The 15,720-nt window shown below is 46.5% G+C and overlaps 1 protein-coding gene across 1 annotated transcript in view; it reads right to left on the bottom strand.

The window, feature by feature from the left end:
• Positions 1-15,720, bottom strand: part of vwa8 (von Willebrand factor A domain containing 8) — a 625,928-nt gene that overhangs the window by 161,559 nt on the left and 448,649 nt on the right. The window contains exons 31-34 of the mRNA XM_072514383.1: positions 14,485-14,549; positions 12,131-12,256; positions 5,627-5,736; positions 2,696-2,850 (exon numbers count right to left, since the gene is read on the bottom strand). Of these exons, the coding sequence (XP_072370484.1) occupies positions 2,696-2,850; positions 5,627-5,736; positions 12,131-12,256; positions 14,485-14,549 (456 nt within the window). The remainder of the gene's footprint in view (positions 1-2,695; positions 2,851-5,626; positions 5,737-12,130; positions 12,257-14,484; positions 14,550-15,720) is intronic.

The raw sequence follows: 15,720 nt of genomic DNA, 5'->3' as shown, positions 1-15,720 counted from the left end.
GGAATAGTGCCAGAGGACTGGAGGATAGCAAATGTGGTCCCTTTGTTCAAAAAGGGGAGCAGAGACAACCCCGGCAACTATAGACCGGTGAGCCTCACGTCTGTAGTGGGTAAAGTCTTGGAGGGGATTATAAGAGACAAGATTTATAATCATCTAGATAGGAATAATATGATCAGGGATAGTCAGCATGGCTTTGTAAAGGGTAGGTCATGCCTCACAAACCTTATCGAGTTCTTTGAGAAGGTGACTGAACAGGTAGACGAGGGTAGAGCAGTTGATGTGGTGTATATGGAATTCAGTAAAGCGTTTGATAAGGTTCCCCACGGTAGGCTATTGCAGAAAATACAGAGGCTGGGGATTGAGGGTGATTTAGAGATGTGGATCAGAAATTGGCTAGCTGAAAGAAGACAGGGTGGTGGTTGATGGGAAATGTTCAGAATGGAGTTCAGTTACAAGTGGCGTACCACAAGGATCTGTTCTGGGGCCGTTGCTGTTTGTCATTTTTATCAATGACCTAGAGGAAGGCGCAGAAGGGTGGGTGAGTAAATTTGCAGACGACACTAAAGTCGGTGGTGTTGTCGACAGTGTGGAAGGATGTAGCAGGTTACAGAGGGACATAGATAAGCTGCAGAGCTGGGCTGAGAGGTGGCAAATGGAGTTTAATGTAGAGAAGTGTGAGGTGATTCACTTTGGAAGGAATAACAGGAATGCGGAATATTTGGCTAATGGTAAAGTTCTTGGAAGTGTGGATGAGCAGAGGGATCTAGGTGTCCATGTACATAGATCCCTGAAAGTTGCCACCAAGGTTGATAGGGTTGTGAAAAAGGCCTATGGAGTGTTGGCCTTTATTGGTAGAGGGATTGAGTTCCGGAGTCAGGAGGTCATGTTGCAGCTGTACAAAACTCTGGTACGGCCGCATTTGGAGTATTGCGTCCAGTTCTGGTCACTGCATTATAGGAAGGACGTGGAGGCTTTGGGGCGGGTGCAGAGGAGATTTACCAGGATGTTGCCTGGTATGGAGGGAAAATCTTATGAGGAAAGGCTGATGGACTTGAGGTTGTTTTCGTTGGAGAGAAGAAGGTTAAGAGGAGACTTAATAGAGGCATACAAAATGATCAGGGGGTTAGATAGGGTGGACAGTGAGAGCCTTCTCCTGCGGATGGAAATGGCTGGCACGAGGGGACATGGTTTTAAATTGAGGGGTAATAGATATAGGACAGAGGTCAGAGGTAGGTTCTTTACACAAAGAGTGGTGAGGCCGTGGAATGCCCTACCTGCAACAGTAGTGAACTCGCCAACATTGAGGGCATTTAAAAGTTTATTGGATAAGCATATGGATGATAATGGCATAGTGTAGGTTAGACGGCTTCTGTTTCGGTGCAACATCGTGGGCCGAAGGGCCTGTACTGCGCTGTATCGTTCTATGTTCTATGATGCCTGTGTCTATGTATTTACATTGTGCATTTTTGCATGTTCTACGGTTTTTCATGTTTGGACTACACAGAACAATACTTTTCACTGTACCTCGGTACATGTGACAATAAATCAAATTCAATTCAATACTGTAATGCTATGCTGTTGATTCCTCCCAGCCTTAAGTTTCAGCTCTAATCCGTCCAGTCCCCCATCTCCTGTCCCGGGACTTCACTAACCCAGTGCTCATAAATTCCCCACTTGGTATTTCTAATCCCAATCTATTCTTTTGCCCATTCACCCTCACTGGTTCCACATCCCAACTCCCCTAAGCACATACGCCAAGTCCCCCTATTATCATCTTCGTTGCACATAAGCTTAGACCCCCATCCGAGTCGTCCATAATTGCAGTCTTCTCCATAACAGCCAATGGCCTCAATGCCTGTTGCTCAACAGCAAAGGCAAATGTACAAGATATACCGGAGACATTTGGAGACATCAGAGAGAGGAAAGACCATCAAATAAGAGGCATAAGCATGAGCAAAAGAGTTGAGAGCGAAGTATATATCATGTGAAAAGAGTGCGATAGCCAGAGAGAAAGAGAGCATTATAGGGAGAGACGGGGAGGTGAGAAAGCAGCAACAGGTACAAGGATGGAGGGTGTTAATCTGTTCTCATGCACGTATTCTGTCCTTTTATTTCCTTTTTCTTTTCTCCTTGGAATTCTCTACATTCAACTTGGCTCTCAAATGCATAATGAGCTTGATATTTACCATAAGCCTTATTTTCTTGTTTTGTTTCAATTTTACTTCTTTAGTCAGCTGGGGCCTCAAGTTTTGGATGACTCTCCTTCCCCCTTGGATAGAATGAGTAAACAGTGTGCTGCACTCGTGAACTAAACATCAGTGTTCAAACTGTGGAGGGGATTTCGCTGGTGGTGAGTGGGAGATTGCGCATTAACACTGGCGTCCTGAACCTGCAAATAATGGTGAACTGTTCTGTGATAGTATAGCCTCACCTTTCACCCATTTTATGTGCATTTATGTGAAAGATGGTGATCACTAGTTGCCTGTATCATCTCTGCACGACGATGCTCTCAATTTCTGTTTACATGTGGCACAGTTTCTCACATTACTGGACCAAGAGGAGCTTCTGTATAAAATGAAGACTCCAGGATCGTTTTGAAGCGATGCTGTATGTTGTAAAACACTTAGAGGTATTCACTTATTTCGGCAACTGAAAACGTCAACGTCTCTTATTGAACTGAAATCTGTTCACTTACCATTAGATCTGGAAACCCGACAACAATTGTTGCGTAGCTGTTTTCATCAGACATAATCCGATTTGGAGACACAATCTTCTGGCCGAGGGCTACACTCAGATTTTCTGAGGATAATTCTTCTTTTGACACTGTACAAGGGCTTGAGAGCTCCAGGGCTAAAATATAATACAATAATCTTTATTGTCACAAGTAAGCTTACATTAACACTGCAATGAAGTTACTGTGAAAAGCCTCTTGTCGCCACATTCCGGCACCTGTTCGGGTGCACAGAGGGAGAATTCAGAATGTCCAATTCACCTAACAGCACGTCTTTCGGACTTGTGTGAGCACCCGGAGGAGACCCACGCAGACAGAAGGAGAACGTGCAGACTCTTCACAGACAATGACCCAAGCCAGGAATCGAGCGTGGACGGAAAAGCTATTAGTCACGACTGGGTTTGGAATCAATAAATAGAACAATGTCATTTTCACTATGTCAGGAACAGTCTCACACCTTTTGATTCAGGGTGTGGGTTGAAATTCTACATCAGGCATAGGATCAAACTTGGGTTCAATCATGAGGCAGTGTTCCATCATTAAAGGTGACCCTTTGGGTGAGAAATTATGTCATGGTATCTTTTGCCTGAGGGTAACTCTTCCCTTGACACCATAAAGTGGCTTAAGAGCTCCAGAGCTCCCTCTAAAGGACAACTGGAGAACAGTTGGGTACTCTGTCCTGTCCATCATTTTACCTTTAACCAACACCATCCACGCAGAATATTCTTTTTGCTTCTGGTGAGATCTGGCTGCTACAGTTGCAGTTGCAAAATATTTCCAACATTTCCTGTTTTTAGTCCTTATCAGGATTGCTGGGCTAAATGGCCTCTTTCTGTGCATATCTTTTCTATGGTTCGATGGATCAAAATCCTGCAACTCTCTCCTTAACAGCACTATGGGAGGAGTTCAAGTAAACGGCTCACCACCACCTAATCAAGGGAAATCAGGGATGGGCAATAAATGCCCTCATATTCCATGAAATAATCTAAAAACAGTTGGGCAATGCAGCCGGAATGTCCTGCTGGATTTACATTTTACCTCAGCTCATCCTCAGCTGTGGAGATGCCGGCGTTGGACTGGGGTGAGCACAGTACGAAGTCTTACAACACCAGGTTAAAGTCCAACAGGTTTGTTTCGATGTCACTAGCTTTCGGAGCGCTGCTCCTTCCTCACCTGAGGAAGGAGCAGCGCTCCGAAAGCTAGTGACATGAAACAAACCTGTTGGACTTTAACCTGGTGTTGTAAGACTTCGTACCATCCTCAGCTGTTACAGGACATTTTAACTTTGTCTTGGTTGAGAGAGACTGTAACTAATTTATTTCTCACCTTTTGTACAGATCAATATTTTGGCTGACTTACTGTACCGGTGAAAAACATTGACTCACATTCCAAAAGAACTTACAGCTCTACAGAGCTGAATAACAGAGGCCATTTCTCTGAAGACTGTGAGATAAGAAAGAGCTGTGACAAATAACACATGAATATCATCATTGCACACTTCACCTTGTCATTGTGAATTATGAATGCCTGGCTTAGGAACACAGGAACTGGAGGAGGCCATTCAGCCCTCGAACCTATTCTGCCATTCAACCTCATTGTGGCTGATCTTGAGCTCAACTCCAACTACTCGCCTTAACTCCATATCCCTTTTTTAAGTATCAGTGACAGGCGAATTAGCGGACACCTCAAAAAAATTCATCATCCCTGGGTACAGCCCAGCTAACACTGCATAACATTTCTTCAAACTGTTGCTGAAATAGTCTGCAAGAGGCGAGAAAGTCCGCTCTGTACCCCAAAGTTCACTGGGTCCAATATGCAGTCTATGGTTCTCAACTATGGCTCAATCGATTCCTGGAGGATTATCACATGACCTCCCTGCACCTCTCTTGCCGCACCCCCCCCCCCCCCCCCCCCACCCCCCGCCTCATCTGACTTCCACCCTCCCAACCAAATTATTATCTGACTGAATCGGATTTTACTACCATCTTATTCCCATCTCCAACACTTTTATAACAAATTAACGAAAAAAGGTATTGATAGAATTCTTTATATTGCTGCCATGAATTTTTGCCTGGGTTTCCATTTAGCCCTGCCCTGGCGATTTAATCTGCAATTCATAGAGATTCACAGGCATAGGATCCCATAGAATCCCTACAGTGCAGAAGGAGTCTGCACCCACCCTCCAAAAGAGCTCCCTAACTGGGCTCACACCGTGTCCTCTCCCTGTAGACCCCTGCATTGATCATGGCCAATCCACCCAACCTGCACATCACCTTTGGGCTGTGGGAGGAAACCAGAGCACCCATGGGGAATCCCACGCAGACACGGGGAGAACATGAAAACGCCACACAGTCACTCAAGGCCGGAATCAACCTCGGGTTCCTGGCGCTGTAAGATAGCAGTGCTAACCACTGTCCCACGGTGTAGCCTATATTGTCGGGTTGGCACAGCTAATGTAGTGAATCTGAGAAGAAAAGGCTGGCTGATTCAAAATGCAATATGGGTATTGTGGTTATCAGAGGGAGCTGTGATGTGCATGATCTTCCCCTCTTGCTATTCTGTAACAAGTGAATGAGAGTTCCTTAATGACTGATCTTGTTGAATATGGACAGCACTAAGGTACCTGAAATAAGTTTTGAGGTGCGACTTATCCTTTGCAATTCTCCTTCTTCCACTGTTCCTTGGGTTTGGTTGGCATCAAGTCCTGTGCCCTCTCTCACCCATTTCCTCACGCCCTCTCAAAAACTTAATGCAGGGGGTACTCAGAAAAGCAAAGACTTCATCTTTAACACACCTTTTGTATTTTGCACACAGATGATCTAAAGCAGCTTATAGCTGCTTGAGACGACAACAGAAATTAAGGTATCTGTTTTCATTCCTGAACAAAGCACATACCCGTTGTGTTCCCGAAGCCCGTGCTGACTGAATCCTCATCAATCAAGTGCAGCTGGCAAACTCCAGACAAGTCAGATTCAACGTGCATTGGCTTCGTCAGGAGGAACTTCCTGAAAGATAAATAAACAGCTCATTTTTTTATTAATGTACTGGAAATCTCAGAGATTAGATTAGATTTGATCGTAGAATTGGACATGGACCCAGTGACCCTCATGAACTCCTAGTTTATTAATGATAAAAATGACCTTTACAGTGGAGCTTTCTTAAAATTTGGAAAGCATTTGGAACCGCAGATATATTGTTCGGGTTCGAAATTTTAGCCTAAATATATATATATATCTTTATTGTCACAAGTAGGCTTATATTAACACTGCAATGAAGTTACTGTGAAAATCCCCTAGTCGCAACATTCCGGTGCCTGTTTGGGTACACTGAGGGAGAATTCAGAATGTCCAATTCACCTAACAGCATGTCTTTCGGGACTTGTGGGAGGAAACCAGAGCACCCGGAGGAAATCCACGCAGACACAGGGGGAACGTGCAGACTCCGCACAGACAGTGACCCAAGCCAGGAATCGAACCTGTGACCGTGGCGCTGTGAAGCAACAGTGCTAACCACTGTGCTACCGTTCCGCCAATTTTGAGTCGACAAAAAATACCCATTTAGTTTCTTCCAGAGTTGAGCAGGGGTGTGCGGGGCAAGGGGAGGAGGTGGGGGTTGGGATGGGGGAGGTGGAGGCGGGGTTGGAAGTGGTGGGGTGGCCAATCAGAAAAAGACCCATTTATGCACATTCTCGGTTTTCTGCCAGCCAGCCAATCTGATATCCATGCTAAAACATTACCCCTTACACCATGAGCTTTCATTTTCCACAATAAGCTTATCAAATGTCTTCCAGAAATCCAAGTACAGTACATCCACAAATTCCCCTTGATGGGTTAAACATGATTTCCCTTTTACAAAACCATGCTGATTCTTTCCAATTACCTTGAGTTTCTCGAAGTGCTCAGCTATAACCTCCTTAAGGAATTGCATTGCTGATTAGGGACTAGCTCACAGCTGTGTTGAGGGAGGACCCATTGAAGGGATCTTGTAGTGAGGCATTATGGGTGGAGCTCAGGAATAAGAATGGTGAAATCACAATGTTGGGAATGTACGATAGACCTCCCAACAGCCCGCAGGGCACAGAGGAGCAGTTGTGTGGTCAGATACTGAAAAGGTGTGAAAAAAGCAAGTAGTTGTGATGATGACTTTAACTTCCCCATATTGACTGGGAATCCCTTACAGCCAGGGGCTCAGATGGAGAGCAATTTGTTAGATGTGTCCAGGAGGGCTTTTTGATACAGTATGTTGACAATCCAACTGGGGAGGGGCCCATACTAGACTTGGTATTAGGGAATGAGCCAGGCCAGATGATTGATGTTTCAGTGGGGGAGCATTTTGGGCTTAGCAACCTCAATTCCATAAGGTTTCGGATCGTAATGGATAAGGACAAGAGTGGCCAGCGGGTGAGGGTGCATAATTGGGCGAGGTCCAATTACATCCAAATTAGACAGGAACTGGGGAATGTGGATTGGGAGCGGCTATTTGAGAGGAAATAAGGCCAGTTGATTGAAGTGCAGGACAGGCATGTCCCTGCAAAAATGAAGGACAGAAATGGCAGGATTCAGGAACCATGGATGGCAAGGGAAATTGTAAGCTTAGTCAAAAGGAAAAAGGAAGCATATGATAGGTCTAGGCATCTAAAAACTGACAACGCCCCTGAGAAGTACAGTGAAAGTAGGAAGGAACTTAAACATGGAATTAAGAGGGCAAAAAGAATCCATGAAATGTCTTTAGCAAACATGGTCAAGGAGAATCCCAAGGCTTTTTATGCATATATTAGGAGCAAGAGGGTAGGCAAGAGAAAGAGTAGGCCCACTCAAGGACAATGGAGGGAAGTTATGTATGGAACCACAAGAAGTGGGTGAAATCCTTAATGATTACTTTGTATCAGTGTTCACCATGGAGAAGGACATGACTTCCATGTTGCGGTCAGGGAGAGGTGTGTGAATGCTCTTGAGAACGTCAATATATCAAAGGAGTGTTAAGTATCCTAAATTGCATTAAGGTAGACAAGTCCTGGGGCTGGATGGGATCTATCCCACATTACTGCAGGGGGCAAGGGAAGAAATAGCTGGGGCCTTGACAGATATCTTCACATCCTCTTTGACCACAGGTTCCAGAGGACTAGAGAATAGCCAATGTTGTTCCCTTGTTTAAGAAAGGAAACAGGGATAATCCTGCAAATTCTAGGCCTGTGAGCCTGATTTCAGTGGTGGGGAAGCTTTTAGAAAGGATACCAGGATATAGGCACATTTGGAGGAAAATGGACTAGTTAGTGACAGGCAACATGGTTTTGTATGGGGATACACATGTCTTACCAACTTGATTGAGTTTTTGAAGAGGTGACAAAGAAAATTGATGCGGGGACGGCTGTGGATGTAGTTTATACGGACTTTGGTAAGGTGTTTGACAAGGTCCCAGATGGCAGGCTGGTACAAAAACTAAAATTACTTGGGATTTGCGGTGGGCTGGCTAGATGGATACAGAACTGGCTTGGTTATAGAAGGCAGAGGGTAGCGGTGGAAGGGTGTTTCTCAGAATGGAGTTCTGTAGCTCGTGGTGTTCCACAGGGATCAGTGCTTGGACCTTTGTTGTTTGTGGTATATATAAATGATCTGGAGGAAAATGTGGGTGGTCTGATTAGTAAGTTTGTGGATGAGAAAAAGATTGGCAGAGTTGCTGATAGTGCCAAGGATTGTCAGAGGATACAACAGGATATAGATAGATTGGAGACTTGGGCACAGAAATGGCAGATGGAGTAAAATCCGGACAAATACAAGGTGATGCATTTTGGAGGATCAAACTAGGTATGAATTATACTCTAATTGGCAGCATCCTTAGGAACATTAACATACAGAGAGATCTGGGCGGCAGGTCCACAGTTTCCTAAAAGTGGCAGCACAGACTTCTGGTGGCAGCCATGGAGTGAGTGGTGGCTCCCACTCAAGGTGGTATTTTTCAGTCCTTTCCCCGTCTGATGGGTGAAGTTTTTGGATAGAAAGAGGTGCAGGAGTACCTAGAGAAGGTGTAACTCCTTTGGTGTGGCTAGTGGATGGATCCATGAACTAGGAGTGGGCAAGAAGAAAAGAGAGGCTGGAACAAGAGAATCTTCGTGGTGCGGCAGAGATTAAGATGGCAGAGGGCTAAGGGGCTGTTCTGCCCACCCAGTGGTTAACGGAGCAGTTAGTGGAGTTTCTGAATGTTAAGTTCAGTCAGCAGAGGAAGGAGGCCCAGGAAGACCTGACCTAAGTGATGGAACCAATTAAAGCAGTGATCGAGGGAGTGGAGCAGAGGCTGGAGTCCCAGGGACGGGCGATCCAGATAGTGGAGGAGGAGTTGGGGGAGCACGGGGAGCAGCTGGCCTCTTTGGTGGCTGAGGTGCAGGTAATGCGGGAGACCCAGAAAGGCTGAAGGAAAAGGTGGAGGATCTGTAAACCACTCTAGAAGGCAAAAATTTGAAGATTGTGGGGATGCCCGAAGGCATCGAAGGTGCGGAGGCTGCCACGTATGTGGCCAAAATGTTGGAGCAGTTGATGGGGGATAGGGGCCTTTGACCGTCCCCTGGAGGTTAACCGGGCACACTGGGTGCTAATGAGGAGGCCACAAGCAGGCGAGCCACCAAGGGCGATGGTGGTGCAGTTGTACCGCTTTCTGGATAAAGAGAAGCTTCTTCGGTGCGCGAGGCAGACAAGGAAGCGCACCTGGGAAAGAAACGAGCTGCGTGTGTACCAGACCTGGGTGCAGACTGGCGACGAAGGCCGGGTTTAATCGGGTCAAGGCTGCCCTCTTCAAGAAGGGGGCGAGGGTTGGGATGCTGTAGCCGGCCTGCCTCTGGGTGACTTTCCAGAAGCGTGAATATTATTTTGGCACGCCAGAGGAGGTGATGGAGATTATGAAAGAAAATAGACTGGCAGGAGAAGGAGGACATTGAACTTTGGAGGAGTTTGTGAGGATGTTTCTTTGTTCTCGGGGGGGTGAAGGGGAGTTGGGAGGGTAGGGGGCTTGGAGGCATTGGGCAGGGGCCATCATGCTAGCTGGGCAGGCGAGTTAATGGGAGTGCAGTGCGGGGATGTCAGGAGATAGGAGCATTGATGGGGGGTGAGGTAGTTGTTTTGTTTAGGAAAGTGGGGGGGAGGGTTGCTGACAAGGGAGTGGTTGGCGTGATGCAGCTGGAAAGGGAGTGATGCGGTGGATATTTGAAGGTGGGTCGGGTGTCGCGGGCCGGGGGTTGGTCCAATAAAGGGTATGGTTGATCAGCAGGGGAGGGGTGCGGGGAATGGCTTGCGTTGCCGAATATAATGAACTACTACTGGGAGGTGAACATTGCCATGGTTAGGAAATGGGCAGTGCGGTAGGGATCGGAATGGTGACGGATGGAGGCGGCTTCTTGTAGGGGAACGAGCTTAAGCGCGTTGTTAACAGTGCCTCTGCCCTTCTTGCCGGCCAGGCATTCCGTGAGCCCAGTGGCGGTGTCGGCCTTGAGGGTGTGGGGGCAGGAGAGGCAGCATTTGGGACTGGAGGGTGCCTCGGTGTGGGCACCAATCTGTGACAATAATAGGTATGCACTGGGAGAGGTTGGATGCAAGGTTTTAGGGGTGGCGGCAGGTAGGGATTGAGCGATTCGGCGACCTGTTTGTAGGGGACAGTTTTGCAAAATTGGAGGACCTGGGGGAAAAGTATCAGCTGCCCAGGGGGAATGGTTTCAGGAACCTTGAGGTTCGGGATTTTGTGAAAAGAGAGAGGTGCCATCTTTTCCAGGGTTACCGCCCATAGGGTTGCAAGAGAAGGTGCTGTCGAAGGGGGAGATAGGGGAGGGGAAGGTGTCCAAGATCTACAAGGAGCTGATGGATTGGGAGTGGGCCCCAGTGAGGATATAAAACATAAGTGGGAGGAGGAGTTGGGAGGGGATGTGGAGGCCGGGATGAGGCCCTGCGGAGGATGAATGAGTCCTCGTCGTGTGCGAGGCTAAGCCTCATTCAGTTTAAAATAATTCACAGGGCACAATTGATGGTAGCACAGATGAGTAGTCTTTTTTGGGGGGTAGATGATAGGTGTGGGTGGTGCGCAGGGAGGCCCATGAATCACGTCCACATGTTCTGGGCATGTCCAAACCTAAAGGGGTTCTAGCAGGGGTTTGCAGACTTAATGTCCGAGGTGTTGGGGGTAAAGGTGTCCCAGAGTCCAGAGGTATCGATATTTGGGATGTCGGAAGACCCGGACGTCTAGGGGGCGAGAGAGGCCGATATCTTGGCCTTTGCCTCCCTGATAACATGGAGACGGTCTTACTTGGATGGAGGGGCTCAGAGCTGCCGTAAGCGGGGGTGTGGGTGAGTGACCTGGCAGAATTCCTAAGGCTGGAGAGGGTCAAGTTCATCCTGAGGGGGAAGGTTGATTGGTTCGCTCGGAGGTGGAAGCCGTTCATTGACTTCTTTAAGGAGGATTCAGGAGTCATCAAAGGAGGGGGGGGGTGAGGAAGGTGGGGGGGATTAAAATAGGGAAGGCAGGATGGGAGAAAGGGGCAAGAGTGGGTGCTGGGAGAGTGGGTGTTGGTTATTAATAATGTTGTAGAATTTTGCTTCTGCTTTGGTTTGTTTTTATGAAAATGCCTGAATAAATTTTTTTTTAAAAAAAGTGGCAACACAGGTGGCCAAGGTGATTAAGAAGGCATATGACATGCTTGTCTTCATCAGCTGGGGCATTGAGTACAGGAGTTGAGAAATCATGTTGCAGCTGTATAAAACTTTGGTTAGGCCGCATTTGGAATATAGTGTGCAGTTCTGGTCGCCACATTTGCAGGACGTGGAAGCTTTGGAGAGAGTGCAAGGAAGGTTCACCAGGATGTTGCCTGGTCTCGAGGGTATTGGCTATGAGGAGAGGTTGAATAAACTAAGATTGTTTTTACTGGAAAGATGGAGGCTGCTGGGAGACCTGATAGAGGTCGACAAAATTATGAGGCATAGACAGGGTAGATGGAGACTTTTTCCAAGGGTGGTAGTGTCAATTACAAGGGAGCACAGGTTCCAGGTGAGAGGGGGAAAGTTTAAGGGAGATGTGCGGGATATGTTTTTCATGCAGAGAGTGGTGGGTGCCTGGAACGTGCTGCCAGAGGATGTGATGGAAGCAGGCACATTAGCAACATTTAAGAGGCACCTGGATGGGTACATGAATAGGCAGGAAATAGAGGAAATGGACTGAGTAAGGGCAGAAAGTTTATTTTTGTTCGGGCATCATGGTCGGCACAGGCTTGGAGGGCCGAAGGGCATGTTCCTATGCTGTACTTTTTCTTGTTCTTTGTTCTCAATGATTGTTTCTGACACATTCCCCACGATAGGCATCAACAAATTGTTGTATCTGATTTACAAGTTACAGGGGTATAGAGAAGAGGTGGTGTGCTGTACTCACTTATTAGTTTTACTCTCCACCAGCAGCCATTTGTCTTCAGCCACCAAGTGAACAGATTTCACTTTGATTGGCAGGGATATGGTATGGGCACGGCCCTCGAGAACATCCAACACATCCAAGAAATTCCTGCAAAATACAAGAATCTGTCACAAAGCATCCTGCTCAAACAGGCTTTTATCAACCACAAACAGATTGTCTTCTCCAAATCGCAGTTTCAAACCAACTGTGAAAATGCAGTGTAGATTTTGAAACTGCGGGTTCTGTGCTTTCATCAGTCTACTGCAATGTCACATGAGGAGAATCAAGAGGAAGTGTATATTTGGTCAGGCAGGGTTAAAAACTGGCATCAATGAAAGTGGGCATACTGTCCTTATTTTGTTTACACTGTCATTTACAATGGAAATGTTTTTAAATTGCCATGCTGAAATTAAAACCTGCTGCCATTAGAAGGCACTGTGCAATTGCACTTTTAACCATGGCCACAGGAATTGATACTGGAGAAGGTTGCTAAAACTTGTGTGCGGTAACTCTTCAATAACTCCAGGATCCTGATCCGCAACCATGCCAAAAACCAATCTGTTTTTCCTTGGGTCATACACCATCTGTGAACCACGCTTTGTTGAAAACTGTCCATTCATTTTTGAGAAATATTGCTAATACAGACAAAATGGAGGCAATAAGTTGTTCTCTTATTTTGTTTACCTGCCTTATGGCTATTTGACTGCAGGGGGTATCCGAAACATTGGTGATTTCCCCATCCCCGCACCCACATGGATAACCAAGTCCCAGTGTAGCCATCTAGCGGAGGTTAATTTCTTGGTAACTGTGCAGCGAATGAACCTGGAGCTATCCAAGTCTATCCAGTTCAAAGTTATACAAGGCCAAGTGTGACACATCAAGGAGCCCAAGGAAAATAGGAGTCAATGCAAGCCGAGGCAAAACTCTCCGCTGGTCGGAGTCTTACCTAGCACAAAGAAAGATGATTGTGGTTATTGGAAGTCAGTATTCTCAACTGCAGGACATCAGTGCAGGAGTTCCTTAGGTAGTGTCCTAGGGCCAACCATCTTCAGCTGCTTCCTTCCATCATAAGATCAGAAGTGGGGCTGTTCACTGATGATGACACAATGTTTTTGCCATTTGTGGCTCCTCAGATACTGAAGCAGTCGATGTCCACCTTGGCAGTGCCAGGCTGGCACCCAGGTGGCACTGCCAACATGCCAGGCTGGCACTGCCTGGGTACCAAGCTGGCATCAGCAGTGCCAGGGCACCTACCTGCTCAAAGGGCATGAAGCTGAGGGCCTCCGATCCCCTGGGAGACCCCCACAAGTGCCATTCCGTCTGGTCCCTGTTTGTTGGGACCACTGCTGAACGGCACTTGCCTGAGGTCTCTGAGGCAAAGGGGATAAATCCCAAAGCCTCAGGTATCTTGGGAATCTGCACATCAGTGTGAGGCAAACTGCCTCACTCTAATATGCAGATTTGCCAAATAGTGATACCGTCCATTGTGAGCGGGATGTACGTCGCAATGTCTCGCGAGATTGTGTTGGATCTCGGGAGGCTTTGCTAGCCGGGTAGATCACGGGAGAGGAGTCTCCGGCTTTCATTTGCCATGCTGCGCCACAGTGAGCTGCTTTTCTGGCACTGTGGGGCCGTTGAATCATGCCCTAGGATGCTTGTGACGAATAACTCACCTTCTGACGTCCCAAAGCCTGTCCACAACCTATAAAGCACAAGTCTGGTGTGTGCTGGAATACTTTCCATTTGCCTGGATGAGTGCAGCTCCAACAACACTCAAGAAGCTCAACACCATCCAGGACAAAGCAACCCACTTGATTGGCACCCCATCCACAAACGTTCACTCCCTTCACCACCGACGCTCAGAGGCAGCAGTCTGTACCAACTACAAGATACACTGCAAGAACTCATCAAAGTTCCTTAGGCAGCACCTTCCAAACCCAAGACCACTACCATCTAGAAGGACAAGGGCAGCACAGACATGGGAACACCACCACCTACAAGTTCCTCTCCAATTCACTCACCATCCTGAATTGGAAATATAGCGCTGTTCCTTCACTGTCGCAGGATCAAAATCCTGGAACTCCCTCCTTAACACCACAGTCGGTGTACGTTCACCACATGCACTGCAACGGTTCAGGAAGGCAACTCACTACCGCCTTTTCAAGGAAAATTAGGGATGCGCAATAAATGCTGGGCTAGCCAGCGATGCCCACATCCTTTGAATGAATAAAAAGTCAGTGTAATTACATAGCAAGCCTAATTTCCATGGGATCTATGGGGAGTGGAGCAGCACACAGTCTAAGTATTAACCTTATTGAAGAAAAAAAAATTCTTACCCTTGTTTCTTGTAGAACACAAGCCAGTTTTTGTGTGAAAATTCCTTGCACATTTTGTAAACATCCTATAAATTAAAATCAACAAGTCATGTTAATATCTTGCTTGAAAATATCACTTGTAAGTAAAGTACTATTTATGAGCAAAACCTTAATCTTCCAGACTTTACAGCTGTCTGACCCTGAAAAGTTTTGAGCTAAAATTGGGAAAAACTATTTCTGGTCAACGAGTTAGTAATTAGCGATAATTTAAATTCAACGTCAAAAGAACAATGTTTGGAAAACTAGTTTGACCCAGAGGTTGTTAAGACATGGAATGCCCAACCAGTAACATAAATTCTTTTAAAATGGAGGTGGACTCATTTTTGAGACAGGGAACCTTTCAATGTCTGGAGATCGGGTGGTGGACTGAGAGTCAACAGGTAGTTCTTTAAAAGATAATAGAAATAACATTTTTGCATTTGTTTACATAACAAGGTCTTTGAGCTTTGATCAACCCATAACCTGCCCAACCTCTGCCTCATTGGTATTCTCTGTATCCCCAATTTCCTTCCCCACCCCACCCCCTGTAACCGCTTCCCCTCCCCCATTCTGCAATTACCAGCAGTGCCTTCAGCTACCTCGGCCCTAAGCTCTGGTCTGGAATTCCCTCCCTAAACCGCTCTACCACACTCTCCTCCTTAGAACCTACCACTTTGACCACGTTTTCGGACATATGTCTGAATATCTCCTGATGTGATTCAATAGAAATGCAAGCTGGCACTGTGATTTGTATCCACACTGCTCAGACATTCCACCTCTTCAACCATTACTCTTTACATAGTAAATACTGTGATGCTGTACTCCCAGCTCAGAGTCTTGGCTGCAGATAGGTAACTTAACGTCATTGCACAATTTTGCTAGTCATATTCAACAACAACAATTTGTACTTACGTAATGCCTATAACGTAGCAAAATGTCACGAGGAGCTTTGCAGGAGTGCTTTTGAGCAAAACTTCACACCAATTCACAAAAGGGGAGAGTCAGACTGGCACCAAAAGGGGAAGGCCATAGACGGATTTGAAAACAAGGATGAGAATTTTAAAATCAAGATGTTGCTTAACCTGGAGTCAATGTGGGCCAGCGGGCACAGGGGTGATAGGGGAATGGGATATGATGTGAGTTGGGACAAAGGCGAACAAGTTTACAGAAGGTAAAAATGTGAGAGTAATTTGAAATAGCCAAGCCTAGAGGTAACAT

The sequence above is a fragment of the Scyliorhinus torazame genome, chromosome 8 (assembly GCF_047496885.1).
Source record: "Scyliorhinus torazame isolate Kashiwa2021f chromosome 8, sScyTor2.1, whole genome shotgun sequence".
Classification (NCBI taxonomy): domain Eukaryota; kingdom Metazoa; phylum Chordata; class Chondrichthyes; order Carcharhiniformes; family Scyliorhinidae; genus Scyliorhinus; species Scyliorhinus torazame.
The sequence above is the reverse complement of the archived record's forward strand: the minus strand, read 5'-3'. Positions and strand labels throughout refer to the sequence as shown.